Source organism: Urocitellus parryii, chromosome 15, assembly GCF_045843805.1.
Source record: "Urocitellus parryii isolate mUroPar1 chromosome 15, mUroPar1.hap1, whole genome shotgun sequence".
In the NCBI taxonomy this organism is placed as follows: Eukaryota; Metazoa; Chordata; class Mammalia; order Rodentia; family Sciuridae; genus Urocitellus; species Urocitellus parryii.
Window position 1 is genome coordinate 1566961 of NC_135545.1, and position 23044 is coordinate 1590004.

At 51.5% G+C, this 23044-nt stretch overlaps 1 protein-coding gene across 1 annotated transcript; it reads right to left on the reverse strand.

Annotated features, from left to right (window-relative positions):
- Positions 1-207: 207 nt before the first annotated feature.
- Positions 208-22079, reverse strand: Zfp28 (ZFP28 zinc finger protein). The gene is made up of 7 exons (XM_026381303.2): positions 21998-22079; positions 15376-15502; positions 15043-15123; positions 13053-13222; positions 12592-12706; positions 12231-12326; positions 208-3496 (listed from the first exon to the last, which is right to left on the reverse strand). Exons 1-7 carry the CDS (start codon positions 22004-22006, stop codon positions 1809-1811), a joined length of 2286 nt encoding a protein of 761 aa, XP_026237088.2. The 5' UTR covers positions 22007-22079; the 3' UTR covers positions 208-1808.
- Positions 22080-23044: the final 965 nt, after the last annotated feature.

Genomic DNA, 23044 nt, shown 5'->3' on the forward strand with positions numbered 1-23044 from the left:
ATCATTATAGTAAACATATCTACTGGAATTCCATTTGGGATATATAATTTACAATCATTTAAATAGAATCAAATATTTCATCTATTTTTCCTTTTTATTGACATGTTCTATTTTTCATTATCATTTAGTAATTCATCTCTTCATAAATTGTTTTATAGTCAGTCTTTAAATTTCGGATGTAAGAGTTATATTACCTTAGAAAATTTGATAGTTTTGTAAATTTTCCTCCACTCCACAGCAGTGGTCAGTAAACGTTCTATAAAAGAATGGTCAATGTGGTGGGCATGGTGCTGCATGTCTGTGATCCCAGCAACTTGGGAGGCTATGACAGAAGGATCACAGGTTTGAGGCCAGCCTGGGCAACTTATCAAGGCCCTGTCTCAAAAAGACTGGGGAGGCAGCTCATTGCTAAAGTGCCCTGGGTTCAATCCCCCCGACCAAAACAACAACAACAACAACAAAAACCCAGTAACTATCATCAGTGTTGCAGCTACTCAACGTCTGCCTCTGTTGTAAAAGCAGCCAGAGAAAGCAGGTGAACAAATGAGTATGGTCACTGTTCAGTAAGACTATTTACACAGGTTGCAGACAGGATTTTGCCCATGAGCCAAAGATTCCTCAGCAATCTGTACAGCAGGGATCACCAAATTTTTCTGCAAAGGTTCACGCAGCAGATTTCTTAGGGTCTGCAAACCAGATGGTCTTTGTTAGGGCTACTCAACTATGCTGTTGTAACAACGTGTGAATGAACGAGGGTGGCTATGTGCAAACACGACTTTATTTACAGACACTGAAATTTAACATAATGATCATGTTGAAAACATTTTCATTTTTGAACCACTTATGAATATGTTTTAAAATTTTAGATCATGGGCAATATAAAAATCACCAGCGAGACCTTGGGCACAAGTCATGGATTGCTGACTCTTGCTACTAGATTGGTTTATCCAGAGTTAATGGTACCTTAAATGTTTAACAGAGTTCATTCACAAACCAAGTGACTTTAAATAGATGAAATCCTGCCGACTTTCTCATACTTGAGTAACGCATTAATAGTTTTAACTCTGCATATCAATCTTGCATTTTCTATTTAATTCATTTATTCCAAATGGCCTATTCATTCATGTTCTCTACACTATCAAAGACTGTTGTCAAACATAAACTTGGATTTTGTCACCAAAAAGCTCAGATCACCTTACATTTGTGTAGGTCAAAGGGAATGTCACAATACTTCTCAGCATCATGGAATCAAATTTTAAAGGAACACAGGCAAATTCCATTAGCTACCTGCAGAGCTCCACTCCTGACCCAGGATCGGCTTCTCCCTTCATCCCACTGCATCATTTTTACGAGATGACTACCATAACTTCTTCCTATTCTTTTTTCCCTCCCTCTGGTGCTAGGGATCAAACCCAGGGCCTCACGCCTGCTGGGGAAGGACTCGACCACTGAGCCACATCCCCAGCCCCTACAGTCACATTTCAATGTCCAGGGCCACCCTCAATCCTACCAAACACTAAGAGGGGTTGTAGATGCGCTCAGTGGTAAAGCACCCTGGGTTCAATCTTCATTACCACAAGAAAAGGAGCAAGTTTACTGAATGCTTGGTATGGACCAGCACTGTGCGGCACATCTTATGCATTAATCATTGAGAGGATCACAATACAAGCTTTATACAAATGAATTAATTACATTTTCACTTAAAAAAACCAGTCTGACTGTGAAGAATGGACTTATAAGGGACAAAAACAAAGGGCAGACAGATGAGTTTTTAAGTGAAATGATGCAGCTGAAATGGTATCCTGAGACTACGGCGATGGCAGTGAGGACGGACTCCAGAGGAATCTGGGGAAGAGGCCCACAGAACTGGACGTGGAGGAGAGGGCAGGGCGCGTGGAGGACTCTGCAGAGTGGCCCCGCGGAGGGTGGGCACAGTGTGCCGTGGGCCTGAAGCCTCTCCTGCCCTTCCTGCAGCCGTGGGGCCTGTCTCCAGAGTGAACTCTCTTGTGCTGGTTCAGGTGCCCGATCTGGATGAAGGTCTTCCGGCACTCCTTGCACTCGTAGGGTTTCTTCCCAGAGTGAATCCTCTGGTGGACGCTGAGGGACTGCCGGTGGCTGAAAGCCTTGCCGCACGCACTGCACTCGTAAGGCTTCTCCCCGGTGTGGCTTCTGCGGTGACAGATGAGGGAGGACTTGGTCTTGAAGGCCTTGCCACACTCCAGGCACTCGTAAGGCCTCTGGCCAGTGTGGAGCCTCTGGTGCTGGGTGCAGGAGGAGTTGTCCCCAAAGGCCTTGCCGCACTCCACGCACTTGTAGGGCTTCTCCCCTGTGTGCACGCGCTGGTGCTGCGCCAGGTGGGTGGTCTGGCTGAAGGCCTTGCCGCACTCCTGGCACTCGTAGGGCCGCTCCCCCGTGTGGGTCTTCTGGTGCTGCGCCAGGTGGGCCTTCTGGGTGAAGGCCTTGCCGCACACCTGGCACTCGTAGGGCTTCTCCCCCGTGTGGATCCTCTGGTGGGTGGCGAGCTGGGAGCTGATGCTGAAGGCCTTCCCGCACTCGCCACACTCGAAGGGCTTCTCTCCAGTGTGGATCCGCAGGTGACTGGCCAGGTGGATGTTCTGCCTGAAGGCTTTCCCACATTCCTTGCACTTGAAAGGCTTCTCCCCAGAATGCACTCTCTGGTGCTGTGTGAGGGACGCGTGGTGGCTGAAGGCTTTTCTGCAGACGTCACACTCGTACGGCTTCTCTCCAGTGTGGATCCTCTGGTGCACAGTGAGGGAGGAGCCGTACCTGAAGGACTTGTGACACACGTCACACGTGTAGGGCTTCTCTCCGGTGTGGATCCTCCTGTGCTGGTTCAGCCCTATGTGGTCACTGAAGGCCTTCCCGCAGTCGGCGCAGTCGAAGGGCTTCTCCCCGGTGTGGTAGTACCTCCAATGGCGGACGAGGGACGTGTTCTGTATGAAGGCCTTCCCACACTCGGTGCACTCATAGGGCCTCCTGCCCGTGTGACACCGCTGGTGCCGTGCAAAGGAGGAACCGTCACTGAAGGCCTTCCCACACTCGCCACACTTATAGGGCTTCTCTCCAGTATGAATTCTCTGATGAACAGTGAGGGATGAGCTCTGAGTAAAAGTTTTCTTACATTCATTACATTTGAACAGTTTTTTTCCTGCATAGATTCCTGCTTGTTTTATTACCACCGAAGTTTTCTGAAAACCTTTACCTGAATCACAACTATGGACTCTCTCTTCTGAACTATTCAAGTGGAACCATCTTCTAGGTTTGTTATACAAATGCTCTCTCTCCTTTGGGGGGGCTTGGTCATGAGTGACTGTCTCGTGATGTGCCAGCTTCCCTTCACACACACACTCAGAAGCCCAATTTTCTCTGAAAGTGGAACCCTCAAGTTTGGCACTCGAAGTTCTGTCTATTACTCCATCAGCACATAAGTCCTGTTTTGGAAATAATTCTTGGGTCTCATGAACAGATTGCTGGCCTGAAATAAATCAAGAAAACAATTATTCTTTCTCAAGTGCAAGAAAAGAGAACTCAGGTAAAAGGAAACTTGGTGAACTAATTCACTAATTGGCGAATGAAACACAAATTCTGCAGCTCTAAAGCCATTACATTTAGACATGCAGTCTGCAAACACGTGACACTCCAGACTGAAGTCACACAGGACCGGAGGAAGTTCAGAACAGTTAAGTACGCCTGAGCTAGTCGCACGGCAGAGAAGAGGCCGTGAGAGGCTGTGCTGTTCCTGCCTTGATCTCCCTCTCAGTCGCAACTGTCTACCTGCTTTGGACGCCACGTGGTGGTCATTCAGCGTCACACTACCACATCACTAATGTGTCCAAGGGAGCATGCAAAAGCACACAAAAGACCCTTATTCTACGGCGATCATTAGGATTATTTGGAAGTCCAGTTACTTCTCTATAAGTAGAAAATGTGTCTTATTTTATTCCGTGTATTTGGACACAGACACATTTGCAATGGATTGCTCAAACTCCGCCGTCACTGCACACTTGTGTGCTGTCTACAAGCCAGGAGTCCCTGGTCGTTTCTTAATGGTGCTTGCAATGCCACTTTTTTATAAGAAACTTTTTTCCAGATTCGTTGAGGTGTCGTGACAAATGTGCATACTTAAGACATGTGGTGTGTTCTGACACACCCGTACACTGCGGCATGACGGCCACAGCAGTCAAAGAGCACGCGTCACCTCACGCACTGTGTGTGTGCGCGAAGGCTCCAGACCGTCTTCCTGGTGACTCTCCCGCGTCCGTCATCACTCATCAGTCACCACCAGCACGTCCGCCGGGCCTCGGGGATGGCTCCCAGTGCACTGCAGTCTGCACACCCGGATGGACACCTCCCGCTTCCCCGGCCCCGTCCCTGGCAGTCGGTCACTCTCAGCTCCTCTCCCGAGTCTGAACCCTCCTCCCATTTTGAACACGGTCCTTCCTCTTGGTTCCTCGCTTCTTTCTGTGCTGCAGTGTCAGTCTCACGAGACCCCACTTATTCCTGCTTCTGTCACCTGCACTTCAGTGTCACCTCCAGAGAGTCATGCCAAGACCGATGTCAGGTGCCTTTTGCCTGTTCTAGCTGGCGCGTGGGTCTCATGTTGGAACTGATCTCTACACCTGGTGTCAGGACCTGATCGCTTTCTCCTCCTCTCAGTACTGCTTGAACCAAAGGACATTCGACCAGGAGGCGCCGTCTCCAGCCCCTTGTTGTATTCATGACTTCTGGACACTGGTGACTGGACCCAGGGGTGTGACCAGTGAGCTACATCCCCAGCCCTTTTTATCTGGAGACAGGGTCTTGCTAAGTTGACGAGACTGGCCTCAAAACTGAAACCCCTCAGGCTCCTGGGTCACTGGGATCACGGGCATGCCCTGCACCTGACTCTTTTATCTATTTCTCTTCTTGCATGTGACATTCAGTTTTCCAAAAACTACATATTGGAATCATTATACTTCGGCTTCTGTATATTCTTGGCCTCTGTCAAAGGCTGGTCAACCTTATAGGCATGGGTCTATTTCTGGGGTCTCTCTTTGCTCCTTTGGTCTATGTGCCTTGTATGGTTTAATTCCAAAACTATGCCATTTTGACTATCATAGCTTTGTAACAGAATTTAAAATCAGGAAATAGGAGGCCTTCAGCCTTATCTTTTAGCCACTTGGGGTCTTTGGGGGTTCCACATGAATTTTCGGTTGCTTTTCCTATTTTAGTAAAATGCCTTTGGAGTTTGGATTAGGCCACACTTGAGTCTAAGAGCACCGTGAACACGGGACCTGACTGGTGGCTCGGTTTTCAGCCCACACACCTTTCACCTCTTGGCCTGACTTTGTCCCCAAGTGCTCCACTCCCTTTTTTGGTCACTTTTGTAAGTGGTGTTCTCTCCACTTCTTCAGAGTGTTCACTGTCTGTCTATGGGACTGTCACTATTTTCCACGTCGGCTGTATATCCTGCTTCTTTTGCTCAGCTCGGGTCTGGCCGGCTTGTCGTGTGCAGGGACCTTAGAGTTTCTACGTACAGGGGCATGTCATCTGCGACGGAGACAGGGACTTCTTTAAACTCACAGCCACGTACTCCTTTTCTTGACTAACAGTCTGGCTAGGACGTCCAGTGCCGTGTGAAGTGAGAGTGGGCAGCCTAGTCTGGCTCCTGGCCTTCAGGGACAAGTGTCCCACTCCTGCACTGACGACAGTGTAAGCTGTGGGTTGTCACAACAGCTTTGATTTTGTTGAGGTAGAACTCATTTGTTGAGAGTTTTTATGAAAGAATATTGATTTTTTCAAATGCTTTTCTTGCTTCTATTGAGATGTTAATTTCTTTTTTGAAAAGACTGTTTTATAGTAATACCAAATACTAATATTATATTTAATTACACTCATATACACTATTGAGCAAGCCCATTCTGACTCACAGGGAAGAGAGAGTGTGCCTGACATCTTTTCACTAAGTCACCCAGCATGTACAAGAATTTTGGGAAAGCATAATTACCCCCCCCCCCCAATATAGATGAAATTGTCTTGAGGGAACTGATGCAGAGCACCAGATGTTTGGAAAAAGACTTCTTCCTCGTGTTGAATGACTGCAGGTTCTGCCTCAGATCAGGACAGAACAGATGCTGTCCTCCCCACTCCACTGAGCACTGCCCTGGGCGCTGCAGTCAGATGGGCTTTGAGAAAAAGAAGGCATCGAGTGAGAAAGGAAGAAGTGGAACACTTCTGTCCCCAGCCCCATGTGTACAGGATCCTAAGGAATCCATGAAGAAGCATTCAGCTAATGAATCTGGGGAAACTGCAGAAGAGTGAATTCAGAAAAAAAGATAAATACACAAAAATCGGTTCTATTTCTATATACTCAAGAATTCAAAAAGGAAATTATAAAAACAATTTCATGAAAAATACCATTTAAAAACTCAAATACTGAGAAGTGAATTTAGCTAAGGAAGTGTAAAATTATGTGTTGAAAACTACAAAATGTTGCTGGATGAAATCAAAGAAAACCTAAATAGATATCACACAATCATGGTAAGAAGATCAACAAAGGTAAAATGTAACAGTCCCTAAAGTAATCGAAAGATCCAGTGCAATCCCTAGCAAAATGCCAGTCCTCTTTGTGCACATGTGGGAAAGCTAACCCTAAAATTCAAGTAGAGTTGCAAGGGCCCTTAGTAGCCAAAATCAACCTTGGAAGAGAACAGAGTGAAGGAGTACAATTCCTGACCTCAGAGCCTACTACAGGGTGGGTTGTGACTCAGTGGTACAGGGGGTCCCTTGCATGCGTGGGGCACTGGGTTCAACCCTTCGCACCATGTAAATACGTAAAGGTACTGAGTCCACCTACAGCCTTGACAACCACCACCACCAGCACCTGATGCAGAGCGAGGTATCCAAGCCAGTGAGGTACTGGCCCAACGACAGACACAGATCCACGGAACAGAACTGAGACCTCAGAAGTACACCCATACAACCAAGCCAACTGGTTTCCTAATAGAATTATGATTATTATTCTAACTATTTTTCTTTATTCCATTTTATCATGGAAAGAACACTTAAAATTGACCTTCTGAGAAAAATTTCAAGTGTGCAGGATACTCGTGGTCACTGTAAGTGAAATGCTGAATGAAGCAGATCTCTAGTACCTATATTCATCTTGCTTCTTTATGCTCCAATTGAATCCTGACGCCCATTCATTCTAACTCCTCATTTCTGCCTGCCCCCAGCCACCGCCAATTACCATTCCACTCTCGGATTTTGTTCACTGGACTATTTAAATGCCATGCCTCTGAGCAAGCACTCCCAGCCGTGTTGTCACTACTGCAGGGTTTCCTTTCTGTGGAAACAGAGTGTGTCTCATTGTGGGCATTCACCACATTTCCTTGTTCCTCTCCGGATGGACACGTGCGTGTTTTCCACATGTTGGTGTATGAATGGTGGTGCAGTGTGAATGCATGTAAGAGGACTACTATCTCTTTGAGATCCTGACTTCAGTCCTTTTGGACCGACACCCATAAGTCAGCTGGCTGGGTCCGACGTACTCCTGTTTTTGATATCACGAGGAATCTCCCTACAGTTCCCCACTACACCATCCTGCAGCCCCACCAGAGCGTTCAGGGTCCCACCATCTCTCTACCTAACAGCCCAACATCCGTGTCTTGATACGGCCTGGTCCTGGTCAGCATCTCCCTGAGGGACTCTGAGCACTTTTCATGTACTTGCCGTACACTTCACGCTTTCTCTGGAGTCAACTGATTTTCAAGGGTCCTGAGACCCACCACTGGGGAAGAACGAGTTGAGGGCTGGGCTGTGGCTCAGCGGTACAGCACTTGCCCGGAGTTCAGGCTCCAGCATGGAAGAAAGGGAGGGAGGGAGGGAAATGGAGAAGAGGAGTGGGAACAGGACCAAAGATCTTTACCTCACACCAAATACAAATACTGACGCAACTCGGGCCAAATCCTACTCTAATGGTCAAACCACACAGATCGTACAAGATCTCTAGGACCCATGATTGGCGATGGTTTCTTATGTAGCATCAAAATAAGCAACAAAAGAATGAGTAAACTGGACCTTAACAGTATTAGAAACTTCTGTCCATCAAACATACTACCAAGGGCTGGGGATGTGGCTCAGTGGTAGAGTGTCTGCCTGGCATGAACGAGGCCCCGGGCTCAATCCCCAGCACCACCGCCCGCACACACACAAAAACAAACAAACAAAGTATAAGATGCTGGTGCAGTGGCACACACCTGTAATTCCTACACACTGGGAGGCTGAGACAGGAGGACTACAAGTTCAAATCCAGTCTCAGCAACTAAAGTGAAACTCTGTCTCAAAATAAAAATTTGAAAAGTGAGGGAGGTGACTGGGATGTAGCTCACTGGTAGAGCACCTCTGGGTTCAATCTCTACTAACAACAACAACAACAACACTATCAAGAGTGAAAGACAGCCATATATAATGGTGCATGCCTATAATCCCAGCAGCTCAGGAGGCTGAGGCAGGAGGATCACAAGTTCAAAGTCACCCTAAGCAACTTAGCAAGACCCGTCTCAAAACACAAAAAGGGCTAGGAATGTGGCTCAGTGGTTAAGCACCTCTGGGTTCAATGTCCAGTACCGAGAGAGAGAAAGAGAGAGAGAGAGAGAGAGAGAGAGAGAGAGAGAGAGAGAGAGAGAGAGAGAAAAGAAGTACAAAAAATATTCCACAAAATAGGAAAAAATATTTTTAACTCATAGGTATCATAAAGGTCTAGTTGGGCATGGCAGCACATGCCTATAATCCCAGAGATTCAGGAGGCTGAGGCAGGAGGATTGCAAGTTCAAGGCCAGCCTTAGTAATGTAGTGAGACTTTAAATGATTTAGAAAGACCCTGTCTTAAAACAAAAACATGAAAAGGGCTCGGGTTGCAAGGACCAAGGCACACACCTGTAATCCCAGCAGCTCAGGAGGCTGAAGCAGGAGGAGCACAAGTTCAAAGCCAGCCTCAGCAACTTAGTGAGGCCCTAAGCAACTCATGGAGACCCTGTCTCCAAATAAATTAAAAAAAAAAAAAAAAGGTGGGGATGTGGCTCAGTGATCAAGTGTGATCAAGTGTCCCTGCATTCAATCCTAAGTAAAACAAAAAAAGGCTGGGGCCATAGCTCAGTAACAGAGCATCATGGGTTAAATAACCAACATTTAAAACAAAAAAGAATTGAAAGCAGGTGCTTAAATAGAAACATAATGTCCAAATCACCACTAGTCGTAGCAGCCAAAAGGTAGACACAGCCCCAGTGCCCAGCAGTGAGCTGACCGACAGATGTGGCAGAGCCACAAGGTGCAGTGTTGTTCAGCCGTAAACGAATGCTGCTTGGCACATGCTGCACCCCAGGAAAGCCCCCCGATACAGAGGCTCATGGTAGAGGCTCATGGTAGAGGTTCCTGTATGTGAAGTACTCAGAACAGAGAACCCCTGGACAGACAGACAGTGGTCACCACGGACTGGGGAAGGAGGAATGGTAATGGCCACCTAGTGAACAGGAGGTTTTCTTCTAGAGCAATCTTTAAAACCTCTGGAATCAGACAGTGGTTTTGTTATAAAATACTGTGAATGCACATAAGGCCACCCATCGTGTGCGCTAGGATAGCTACATAGTCATGTGTACTTTTCCGTGATAAAAACAGGTAAATAAAACAGAACAGCAGCCCACACGGCAAAAGAGAGGACAAAGAGAAAGGTCCGCAGGGAGAAGGAGGGGCAGGAAGCAGAGGGTGGGCAGGCGTCCCAGCAGGGAAGCCTGATGGTGGGGACAGGCCACAGACGCGACCACCAGACCACACAGCCTGCCTGCCGGAGTGCCGGCGTCCCCGCACTGTGTACAGAGAAGAGCTCTAAGGGCAGGAAATGCAGACAGAAACAGCCTGCAACAGACAGACCCTGCCTGTGATGATCTCCAGAAAGGGGCACTCTCCCGTGTCCAGCAGTGTCTGTGAGGCCTGTGGACCTTAAAGAGGTATTCTGACATATAAGCAAAGAGAATGTGCAAACTGAGCCTCTTCACTACAGGTAGAAAGTGGAACAGACCTAAACGGTCAGACGTCTTCCGCAGTAAGCACAAGGGTAGTGGATGTCCATGGGCTGTACTACTGGACAACCATTATCTCATATATATATGTATATACATTTAGCTGTCAACGGACCCTTATTTTACTGATTTATATGTGGTGCTGAGAACTGGACCCAGGCCTCGCACAGGCCAGGCAAGGGCTCTACACTGAGCCAGCCTAGCCTTTGTCTTACTTCTTATCTTTGATGGGGTTCTTTTTTGTTGTCTTTTCTCTTTGGAACTGAAGCTCAACCCAGGGCTTTGCAAATGCAAGGCTTTGCTGATGAGTTCCATCTCGGCCCAAAGGTTGCTTGTTTTTTAACCTTATTTTTTTTTTTTCTAAACAACCATTGAAAAATGAAGCACAACTGTGTATAAGTTTATAAAGACAGAAACAGAGAAATCATAATAGAAAACAAATAAAAATTCAGGGCTATGGTTGGGGCTCAGTGGTAGAGCACTTGCTTAGCATGTGTGAGGCACTGGTTTGATCCTCAGCACCACATAAAATAAATAAATAAATAAAGGTATTGTGTCCATCTATAGCTAAAAAAAAATTTAAATTAAAAAAATGCATATGAAAATTCAAATATTTTATATGTTCTAAATGAAAAAGATCTATTAAAATTAAGACTTTTTTTAAGAATTTTTTTTGCAGTTGTAGATGGACAGCATGTATTTTTTTATTAATTTCATTTTTATGTGGTGCTAAGGATAGAACCCAGTGCTTCTTAGGTGCTAGGCAAACGCTCTGCCACTGAACTACAGCCTCAGCCCAAAATTAAAATTCTTATTACCATTTGTCAAAAATAGTTTGAGACAATATGTCCATGAATTTGCATGTTTATACATAAAAAATACCAGGACTGTGAAGAAAACATCTCAGGCAAACAGCAAAGCGCAGGTAAACATGGAAAAGAAAACAGAGGAAGAGGGAAACAAAACTTAGGGGCAGCACCAAATCTTTCACGATAAGATGATAATTTTAAGCTATATAATCTTTCACCAAATAATAAGCAAGAGTTGGCAAATAAATAGCCAAGATTTTGAGGATGCTTCTTTTTTTCCTGAACTGGGGACTGAGCCCAGGGGAGCTCTAACACTGAGCTACATTACAGACTTTTTTATTTTTTATTTTGAGACTGGCCTTGAACTTGTGACCCTCCTGCCCCAGCCTTGAGTTGCTGGGATGACAGGTGTGTGCAAGATTGCCACATCTGGCTTCAGGATGCAGTTAAATCCACACTCCCAGTCCCTGCCAACCTCACCAAAACAAAACACTGAGCGCCTAGCAGGCAGTCCTGTCCAGGGGTACAGCAATCGCCGGCTGTGCATAAAGAAACCGTTGTAGCATCCCTTTTATAACTGAGAAACCTAACGTGAGCAGTGGGCGTCCACGTCCACGGTGAACCTAGGGTACCCACCACTGTGTGAAAAGGAGCGCTACCACCATGTGAGAGGTCTGGGGTCACGGGTGCCACTCCTTCTCCAGTAGGCAACATGGTCACGTGTTCTATAAACCGTCAGCTTGACAGGGATTTCTTGCGCTTCACCCGCTGCCCCTGCCTTCTGGCACACGACTTCTGCCCGCCGTCCTGAGACACAGGGGCCTCTCAGGCCCAGGCAGGCTCTGCCGGCTCTGCTCCTGCGGTTCTCCGGGGCTGTGGTGTCGTCCTGCTGAAGTGACCCTATCCTCAGCCTACACACTCACACAGGCCTCAGCCTGAGCGTCCACCTGCCTCCCTCCAGTCGCCTGCCTGCGCTGGGCAGAGGGGCCCACTGGCACACCCCAGATGGTGCTTCTCACAGGAAGGGGTGTGTGATGGACAAACGGGCCCTTCGGCCATAGAAGAGTGAACCTGAAAGACGCTCAAGAGCACATACAGGTCAGGAAAAGTCACTCAAAGCTGAGAGGCCGACACAGGTGCCACTGGCCGAGAGGAAGAGGGCACTGTGGGAGATGAGCTGTTAGGAGGAGCAAAGGTGGCGGCCACCCTTCTGGTCCAGGACTGACTCCCTCCCGGATCTGGAGGGCTTGGTAAAGCTTCTAAGGCCTCCTGCTGAGGACCCATGCTCTGTGGTGACAGCTCACTCTACCTGCAGGGACTTCCCCACACCAATGCCCACACTCACCTGAGAACAGGCCTGCAGCCAGCTCTCTGGGCACCATCCAGGGCTCCTCCTCTTGCTCCAGGAAAGAGACCACGTCTGGCTTAGAAACGCCCCGTCCTGCGTGAGGGGCAAGAGACGGGGTGGTCACACTGTGGCCCTCTAAACTCAGGCTCTCGTTCCCTGGTGAGGATGGGAGTGGTCAGGAGGAGGCGCCATCAAGACCACCCCTGGAGCACAAGGACCGCGCCAATCTTCCCCTGCATGGAGGCCAGAGGCGCACGGCGCAGCCAGGGCCGGACCCGGGCGGCACTTCAGAAGATCCTCCCCTGTGCGTGCAGTGGGGCTCTGCAGACAGACCTGGTCTGGAGAGGGAGGTCCTCACCTACAGACTCCCGGTCACTCTGCTCCTCCCACAGCACGTCCTTACAGAAGGTCCTCTGAGCTGGGTCTGGCTGCCGGGAGAAGTCCACGGCCATGCTGGTGACGGTCACCAAGCCCTGGAAAGGTGTGAACACGCTCCTGATCAGGTCACGCCTGCAAGCTTGCGTGGCCCCAGTGGGGTGGCCATGGTCACTCAGCGTGGGGCTGAGTCGGCTCAGTCGCACCGTGATGGCCTTGTTAAGCCGAGGTGCTGGGTGAGAGCAGGAGAGAGGCTGAGGGCTGCTCCCAGAGTGCTCGCGTCCTCTCCAGCCACCCCCAGCCTGCTGGCTTTACCTCGTCCCAGCCACCCCCTTTTCTGAAGTGCAGCGAGGGGACGCGTGTCCACAGGAATACTGCCCTCAGATGGAAGCCTCTCCCAGCGCTGCTCATAAAAGGCCGCCTGAAGTTCACCTCCTGACTTACCGGCTGTGTCTCAAGTAGAGCATCAGAACCCCAGTTCTCCCCTAAAATAGAGTCCTCCAGGCAACAGCCCGCGGGCCCCGCTGCTGCTGCTGCTGCTGCCGCCGGGGCTCGTCCTTCCTCACGTGGGCGATCGGGAAGGGACTCCTGGGTCTTCTGTACAGCCTCCGCTTCTGAAAGATGGACAACCAATCTCTCCTCCATTACATGTTAGCATGAAGAAAGCGCCCAAGCCCAACAGCTGAATTAAGACCCTCAAAAGAGCCTGTCATGGGCTGGGCTGGGCTCAGTGGCACAGTGCTGGCCTTGCACGTGTGAGGCACTGGGTCGATCCTCAGCACCACATAAAAATAAACAATAAAGACATTGTGTCCATCTATGACTGAAAACATTTTTTAAAAAGCATGCTGGGCTGGGGATGTGGCTCAGTTGGCGGAGTGCTTGCCCTGAATGCACAAGGCCCTGAGTTCAATCCCCAGCACCACACACACAAAAAAAAGGCATGTCATTTTGGAAGCTTTTAAAAATGACTATGAACGTGCTTAGCTTTGTGAGGTCACAGTACAAAAGGGTGCAATATGAGCCTTCCCACCCACAGGCTGAAGACGTAGTGCTCGCTGCGTCTTTCATAGAAGACTGGAAACGGAGCTGAGAACGGAGAGCTGCGAGTCCTCAGCAGGGCACGGCTCAGCAGGGCACTGGCCCAACAAGCCTGAGGCCGGTTCCACCCAGTGGCACAACTGAGAGAGGAGGTTCCAGTCTGAACGTGGCTCACCCAGACAACCAGGAGGCAGACGCCATGAAAGGAGACTGCCGTGCGACTGCTCTGGCTTCCTCCAGTCTGACAGAAGCCCACCTCTAGGTCCCCATGCCTCCCTTTGGTCCCAAGGCTGGTTCCTAAGAGCAGCTCCAGCCTCAGGACCAGAGGGTCTCCACCAGGAGAGGCGCCTGCCAGGAAGACCAGCTGTCTCCTGCACAGTCCACCCAGGGGACTTGGTGAGACTGCAGGACGGAGAACTCACAGGCATGTCCCTCTGGCTCTCGGGGGCAGCAGCCCGCTGGGGCCTCGCCGGGTACAGGGCCAGCGGCCTGTGCCTTCCTTCAACACAACTCCGCCTTAGAAGTCAGATTTGAGCAGAGATCTACGAGAGTCTCACTGCCTTCAAGACTGTTGCCATTTCCTATTATAGTAGAGCCTCCGAAAGAAATCTACGTCCCAAGCTGTGTCCACTTGACCAACTGCTGCTGCAGGAAGGACGCGGTGGTGGCCCTCCTAGTCCCAACAGCCTGATGTCACCACAACGAGCGGGACGGCTGTCCAGCCACTCAGGCGTCTTCTGAGAGCCAGCTACCTAGCTGCGCACTGCCCATCTGCACTGAAAGCCCCTGGACCCCAGGCCCATCCCCACGACCCTCTCTCCTGCCCGACACTGTCGAGCTCCAGTGTGACTCTAGCCGCCCCGGCTCAGCCCTGGGCTCTCTTACTCCCTAGTTCTGCCGTCCTTGCCACCTGTGGACCCCAGCTGCTGCTCCCTTCAGGGGTGTACAGAGGCACCTCCCCCGGGAGCGGGTCACTCTTCCACGTCTGCCCTCCTCGTGCCACCCAGCATCTGAGAGCACCAGCTGACCAAACCCTAACCAACACCAAGTCCAACAACAGACCACGCGAGCATCAGCCAGCGCTGGGCTGGGGCTCCGTGGTGAGCTGCCTGGCACCAGAGGCCCTGGCCCGGTCCTCAGCAGCACACAAAAATAAACACAACCAAGCCATGCTGTCCACCTGTAACTACAAAACGGGTTTTAAAAAGGATCAGCAAAAGATTTTTCTCAAAACCACAGGTGATTCCACGCGTCTGGAAGACTAGGAGAGGAGGCCCTGGAGCGGGTGGCTGTGATGGAGAAGGGAGGCGGGACCGATGCGCGGGCGCGGGGCTGCCCGAGGGACCGTGTGCAGGCAGCCAGCCAGGCCGCAGCCCGCCCGCCCCACACTCACCTGGGCACCTTCTCCTCATCGTCCAGGGGGCTCTTCCTTGTTCCAGGGAGGAGATCACGTCGGGCTTAGAAGCACAGAGTCCTGGAGGGGTAGGAACAGGCATGTCACACCCACCGTGGGCCTGTCCAGCCAGGGGCGCAGCTCCCGGCTCCGAGGCCAGGACTGGGCGCTCCTCAGTCGCAACACTGGGCGGGGTGGGAGGGAGGACGAAGGGGGCGGTGGAGTGGGGGATGGGGGGAGGGAGGACATAGGGGGCGGGAGGGAGGACATAGGGGGTGGGAGGGAGGCGGAGGGGGCAGGAGGGGCGCGGGAGGCAGGCGGGCAGCCCCTTACCCAGCGACGCCAGGCTCCGGTAGTTCTCCAGCATCACCCTCCTGTACAGGCTCCTCTGCGTGGGGCTCAGCCACTCCCACTCCTCTGGGGAAAAAGCTACAGCCACGTCCCCAAAGGTCACCAAGCCCTGAAAGGACACAACCCCAGTCGTGCTCACCGGGTGGTTCCCAGATGTGTCCCGGGCTCTGTGCAGCGGGAGAGCAGCTTGTGCAGACACGACTTACGGAGGAAGTCACGGAGGCCTGCTCCGGGAGCCCCTCAGAAAACGAGGAAAAGACACAGGGACAGCGCGGGGAGAGGGACAGACAGCGCCAGGGCTCGGGAAGGCACCGTCTGATAGCCAGCGCCCGCAGCCTGAGCTTGCAGAGTGAGGAAGGAGACTTCTGGGATTTACACTCCCCCACCACCCCGTGTGTCCAGGCCGTCCGCCTGTCCTTGTTGTAGTGGCTGGTGGACCTTGACTTTATTCATTTATTTATATGCGGTGCTGAGATCGAGCCCAGTGCCTCGCACATGCCAGGGAGGCCCCAGCACTGAGCGCAGCCCCAGCCCAGCTGCCTCTCCTTTCAACACACTTTGTGCCGTCTTCTAATCACCTAGAAAGACTGGATGCTTCAAGGAAGGACTGAAGTCTGTCCTCCACCTACACAGTAGTGTGGAGCCTTTTTTTTTTTAATAAAAGACCAATGCTTGGTGATCTGAGGGCTGGTGGTTGTTGGACAGCGGCCTCCTTGCTTGCTTTCTCTCCTGGTGCAGGGGTGGGAAGCCTGGAGCTCAGGTAAGCCCATGCTCCCTTGCAGAGCCACATCCGGGCCTGGACAGCCGGCTTCCCACCTCAGCCTCCACAGACAAAAAGAAACATGGAGCTGCCCCTGCCTTGGAGTCTGCAGCTTTGTGGGGTGGCAGGAGGCGCACCCACATTTGCCATCAGTTCCAAACAGTACATAATAGGGCTAACTTGTTCCTATACAACAGATAGGAGGGCGTTTCTCACACTGGGGACATGCACGTGGCCTGGGGTAGCACAAGCATGGGGAAAGACAGAGTCGACTGACAGGAAAAAAAGAACAGGGAGAGAGACCTGGAGACAGACCTCGGAGATCAGCATGGCTACGGCCCAAACGGAGCTCTGAGGATTTCTACTCTACTTTGTTACTAGATGTTCGTTAAGACAAAATCTAACACTATTTTTTTCTAAAATAAAAATGAGCATATAAGGATGAAAACCTCTGGGCCTGGGTGTGGCTCAGTGGTAGGGCACTCACCTAGCCTGTGTGAGGCCTGGGTTCAGTCCCCAGCAACGCAAAATAGATAAATAAAGGTAAAGCCTGCTCTGACCCACACCCTCCTGCTCTGACCCACACCCTCCTGGATTCACCTACAGCCGGCAAACACGCCGCCAGATTCTGACGTGTGCCCTCAAACTCTGACCCCTGGAGTCTGGCGAGCATCCGAGCATCCGTGTGACCCACAGGGCAGGCGGCCGCACCTCACCTGCACAGACGCCTCACCTGCACAGACGTCCCGGGCTGCCTTGGCCCAGCCCCGCCAGCCCCTCAGTGTGCAGGATGTGCGAGGCCAGGCAGAGGCCAGGCAGCGAGGCCAGGCGAGTGCCAGTGAGCGCAGCTCACCGCCTGCTGCTGCCTCGCACCCCATGATGTCCCCAGCCTGCCACCTGCATTCGCCAGGGCAGTCCCCACTGGCTCCCGTGGTGCTCTAGGTCAATAAGGCCCCACTCCAAGCTGTCTGACCTGTCTCCGGCCGGCCACCCCAGTCCCCATCCAGCTTTGCCCTCCCTTCAGATGAGCCAAACCACCGGGGCCGGGAAGCCCACCCAGGTTACACCTGGACCCCAGAGGGGGCTGCGCCCACAGGCCCTGCCTGCCTCTCCCCCCTGCTGGCTGAGCATGCGTGCTGGGTGCTGTCTACCCCGCTCCCTGTTGGCACTACCCTCTGGGACCTGAGTAACCCCCGATTTGGGGTCCCTCACTGTGCACACTTGCCCAGCTCGGACCACACCTAAGCACACAGAGATCCCAACACTGTACACCTGAACCTAAAGGTCGCACAGTGCTACCAGGAACCAAAGTCCTTAGAGGCTTGGCATCTGATGAACAAGACCCAACCATGACTTCAGAGCCTGCCACCAAGCTGCGGGGGCACTTTACTGAAGAGTGCAGAGGTGAGTGGGGGACCCTGTGGGGAAATCTCCCAGGGTCCTACCAGGACAGAGTGCCCGGCAACACCTAGAGAGGGCCAAGGATGCACCAACACGCCTGCCTGAGCCATCGAAGCTACACACCTGCTGCTCGGCCCTCAGCAACAACTGTGCCGGCTGCAGGATCTGGGCACGAAAGCACACCAACTGATTTTTGGGAGGATGGATTTTTTTGCGGGGGGAGCAGGTACCAGGGATTGAAGTCAGGGGTACTTCACCACTGAGCCTCAATCCCAACCCTATTTTGTATTTTATTTAGAGACAGGTCTCACTGAGTTGCTTAGGGCCTCGCCCTTGAGGAGGCTGGCTTGGATCCTCCTGCCTCAGCCTCCCAAGCTGCAGGGATTACAGACATGCACACTACGCCTGGCAAGAGGTTTATCTGGATGGGAAGAAGCACAGCTGATTTCCTGTTGACCGTGTCCTCTATCACGACCTGCACTTTGCACCAGTAGATGTCACATGCCACCACTCAGGCAGTGGGAACCCACAGGCATGCTGAAGCACCTCAGTATCCCAGACGTCCCAGTGCACATGTGGCACTGGAGCTGTGTTCCAGGACAGACACAATTAGGCCTCAAACAGTGCTGCGCCTGGGCAGGGAGACGGGCTCCCACGATCCAGCCCAAGACTCCAGCTGTACACTCCTGCCTGCTCTGTCTCACACAGACTGTCTTCATATTTTCAAATATGAAAATATTTTTCAAGTACACCTCTGTATATAGAGCAAGTTATTTTATGATATCTTTTAAAAATCTTTACATTTTTATAAATTTGTTAATACCAAAGTAAAATGTTGCCCACTCTTCTATCATTTTTAACTACCTTGTCACTGTCAAGAAACCCAGAGTCTAGTGACTCCTAAAGAGAAGTAAACAAGTTCAAGTACTTTCTTAAACTGGGAACAATCTTTTTGGTTTTGATGTTTCTTAACAAGAACTGTCTCCTGCCAGGGAAAGTGGTACACTTCTATAAGCCCAGCACCTTGGGAGGCTGAGGCAGGAGGATCCCAAGTTTGAGGCCAGCCTCAGAAACTTAGGGGGGCCCTATCTCAAAATAAAAAATAAAAAAGGGCTGGGGATGTAGCTAGTGGTTAAGCGCCCCCTGGGTTCAATTCCTGGAACAAAACAACAACAACAACAAAAAAAAAAAAAAAAAAAAGAAGAAAAGAAAAAGTCCCCTTCTCCATCTCTCTGGCCTGTGTTTTGAGGGACCCACATTGATCATGTGCACATCCTTCTAAGACATTTTCTCAGTCAAGGACTTTTGTTAGCAAATGCCTGTGGCTATCACTAACAGCTGAGGACCCTCCTAACATTCCAGAAACAATTCTGCACCCTCATATATTGGCTTATTTTATCCCACAACTGCTTTCCTCACACAAGAGAAAATAAGGAGCTGAAACTCGCCCTGGATCCGTGTCCCTGGCTGCAGAGCTGGGATGCAGCTCGGCAGTCTGACGCCATCACCCATGCTGGACATCAGAGGCCAGCAGAGTTTCTCTGCAAAGACCCAGAGCAACAGAATTAGGCTTTCTGAGCCACTGGGCCTCTGCCACGACCACTCGGCTCCGCCTCGGCAGCACAGGTGGCCCAGGCAGCAGGACGTGAACAGGAATGCCCTGCTCCAGGAGACCTTGCTCAGGGACACCAAATCCAGCTGCATGTGACCTCCACATGTCCTCAAATACTGTTCTCCCTTTCACTTCTTTCAATAATTGAAATATGTAAAAACTATTTGCAGCTCATGAGCCACATAAAAAGAGGTGACAGGCCAGATTTAGCCAGAGGCCATAGTTCCCAATGTTCTTTGTACACTGTGTACATTTTTAAAAAGCATGCCACCTACAAGGCTTACCTGCAAACTTCTAAAACTGCCATGATGTCATGAGGCTGCTGCCAGCTGACACAGCAAGTTCGTCCAATGTGCTCGGCACTAATGAGGCAACAGAGGCAGTCCTTACGAGAACCACGGAAGCAGCCTTTCATCTTCCTCACCGACAGAGGAAGAAAATGGGACCCAGTGATTGAATGTCAGCCCTGACGCTTGACCCAGGCAGCCTGGCTCCATAATCCACGCCTTAAGGGCCATGCTTCTCTGCCTCCATTAAAATGCTTAACTCCTGCCAGGCGCTGTGGCGCACACCTGTAGTCACAGCAACTTGGGAGGCTGAGGCAGGAGGATCGTGAGTTCAATGCCAGCCTCAGCAATTTAGCAAGGCCCTAGCAACTTAACGAGACCCTGTCTCAAAATATAAAAGTAAAAAGGGCTGGAGATGTGGTGGCTCAGTGACTAAATGGCCCTGGGTTCAATCCCTGGTACAACAACAACAAAAACACCTCAACTCTGACAGCAACAGAAATAGTGAACACACACTGCTCCTCTCCTGACCAAGAAACAAGATGCACTAGAAGGCAGCATGTCCTCCCACAGAGGAAGACAGACTTTCTCTGATAGCTAGATTAACCTGCTTAATTCCAGGTACAAACACCTGCTGAAAGGTCCAAGTCCTGTTCTATTCCTGTGCTGCGGCATACACAGGCAGACCTCCATCCAAACAGGCTTCGCGATCCACACCACACCACCGAGGACACGTTAGCTGAACCTGGTGCAGCCTCAAATTTAGTTATTTAACTTTTCCTTAGTACACATGTGAAAACATGAATTTAGCCCCCCAAACAGCAACTCTATCCTTACAGAAAAAATGCTTTCTGTTGAAATTTTACAGAGAAAAGTGAATTAAAAATGTTATAGGAAAAAAGTATCAAAAAGTGTTGTTGTTTTGCTCAATTAAATGCAGTTAAATTTTAAAAGCATGTAGAAATAAATATTTGGTGATTATTTTTCTGGGTGGTTACTTTTTTGGAGCATCAATTCTAGTTTTTGACATTCTACTGCTGTTGTCTCCACATAAAATTTTCAAAGTACCATGTTTTCACCTAAGTTTGGGAAACCTTAGTCCATAGAGAAAGGAAAACTTCTGGGAATGTTCCCAATAAAATAATAAGAGATGACACAATTATCAAGTGTAAGAATAATTATTCTAGCCAGGTAAGGTGGCACACGCCTGTAATCCCAGCAACTTGGGAGGCTGAAGCAGGTGGATTACAAGCTCAAGGTCAGCCTCTAAACACTATACTAAATAGCAAAACATTGGTCACAAGAGAAATGAATATATTTACACATCTATCTAACAAATATTTTCTGTATCAGGCACTAGGGCAAAACTGCTCTGAATCTCTGCTTATGAAGTATGGCAATGAGGTAGGAGAAAATAAGATATTAAGTTAAATAGTGTGTTGAAAGTGCTGAATTTTGGGCTGGGGATGTGGCTCAAGCGGTAGCGCGCTTGCCTGCCATGCGTGCGACCCGGGTTCGATCCTCAGCACCACATACCAACAAAGATGTTGTGTCCGCCGAGAACTAAAAAATAAATATTAAAAAAAAATTCTAAAAAAAAAGTGCTGAATTTTAAAATAAATAAATAAAGCAAGGAAGAGGAATTTGAAGAATTGTGGTGGGAGGCTCTTAGATGTTAGAAGGTATGATATGGAAAACAAGAAGGTGATTTTTAGAAAGAGTGGTGGTGAGGCAAAGCAGCAGGTATCAGAGATAACAAGAAGCCAGTTGGGGTCCTGTCATTCATAGTAGGGATTTTGGCCCTTCTTCAGGGAAACCATTGGAGGATTTCAAGCAAAGAATGATAAGAGCTATGTTTGAGCAGGGCTACCAGCTGCTGCATTGGGGAGGGGCTGTGGGAACATGGGCGGAAACAGGAGGTCATAGGGGCCAAGAAAAAACCTGAAAGCGGGGGTTAGAATCTGGTGTCCAGACCCTTGCTTGCCTCCCTGACGTCCTGTCAACAGGCTGTGAGCCCCTTGAGAGGAAGGAATGGGGCTTAGCCAGCTGGACAAGGTGGCACAGGCCTGTAATTCCAGTGACTCGGGAGGCTGAGGCAGGAGGTGTGCCAAGTTCAAGGCCAGCCCCAATTTAACCAAGTCCTAGGTGAAACCCTGTCTCAAAATTTAAAAAAAAGGGGGGCTGAGGATATCGCTCAGTGGTAAATCGCCTGAGTTCACGCCTCCAGAAAAATCAAAGAAAGAAAAAAGAAATGGCATTTAGGGGACTGGCATTGAATGGGCACAAACAAACCAGGCACAGCACAAGGGGCCACCTGTTTCCCCAAGGAGCACACTTCCACTGCTGGAGACCACCTGTACAAAAACGGCACAGGGGAGAGGGGTCGGAGCCCCTCATCGACCAAGACTGAACACTGGCCGGGGTGCAGAGGAAGCAGGCGGGAGGCGCTGGGCAGCGGTCAGCAGCACCCAGGACAGATCTCCCAACCAGGAACTTCACGGAAAAGAAACCTAGGGAGTAGGAGGCGGAGGACCGCCAACTCACCTGCGCCATGGCTCTCAGTCCAGCTCCGCGCCCCGCCACCTCCCGCTGGCGGTTCCTCTCCCGGAGCGGCGCAGTGTCCCCGGAGAGCAGAGCTGCAGAGGAGAAAGAGAAGAGACGCGCCTGCAGCACCTCCCGGGGCGCCCCTTCCGCAGAAGCGGGGAGGCGCTCTGGAAGGCGCAGGGGGACCCGCAGGGCACGGCCGGGGAGCGCGGGCCGGCCACCTCCGGCCCAAACCCCAGCGCCGCCGGCCCCACCCTACCCTGGCCCCCGAGGACGCGCTGTCACCGTGCGCCCGCCGCCGCGCTCACCTCCCCGCACGGGCGCCCAGGACACCGCTCCTCGCCGGGCCTCGGGGACGAGGCGGCCCCGCGATAGCGGCCTTCTCCGCGCGGCGCAGGCCGGGGCCGCTGGCGCCGCCGCTGTCCGGCCCCGGCCCGCCCGGGGCTTGGTGCGCGGACCGCCTCGCCTCGGGAGGGCACGGGCGCCCGCGGCCCCACGCATGTCACCGGACGCGCGCACCCGCGCCCTCGGGCGGCCCCGCGACACGCCCCCGGCCACACCCGCGCCCCCGCCCCGGCCCTGCCCCGCGGCCCGACGCTGGCGCGCACTCAGCCGGAAGTGGGCGTGGCCACGCAGCGCCCGCCGGGAGGCGTAGTCCCAGCTCAGGCCGCCGGGCTCGGGTCCCCCCGGGCCTACTTCGCGCGTCGTTCAGCGCGACTCGCCCGCAGCCAGGGAAAGCCCACGCCGGCGGGCAGCGCGCAGACGTCGCGGGGGCGGGGCTTCCTCGGGGCGGGGCCTCCCGGAGGGGCGTGGCTTCCCCAGGCCGCCTCCACCCTACACGTGCTGCCCTAGACGTGCGGACGGGACCCGCGCTGGCCTTGACCACCGAAAGATGCGGGCGCGGGGGCGTGGGGATAGTGCTCCCGGCCTCCCTTCGGGCTCCTCCTGGTCTTCCACGTGCCCCCCGAGGCTGCCCGCGTCCTGGATCCCTTCGGGGCCCTGGCCCGGTGGAGGTGCGTGGCCTAGGACAGCCCCGCGGTCCGCCCA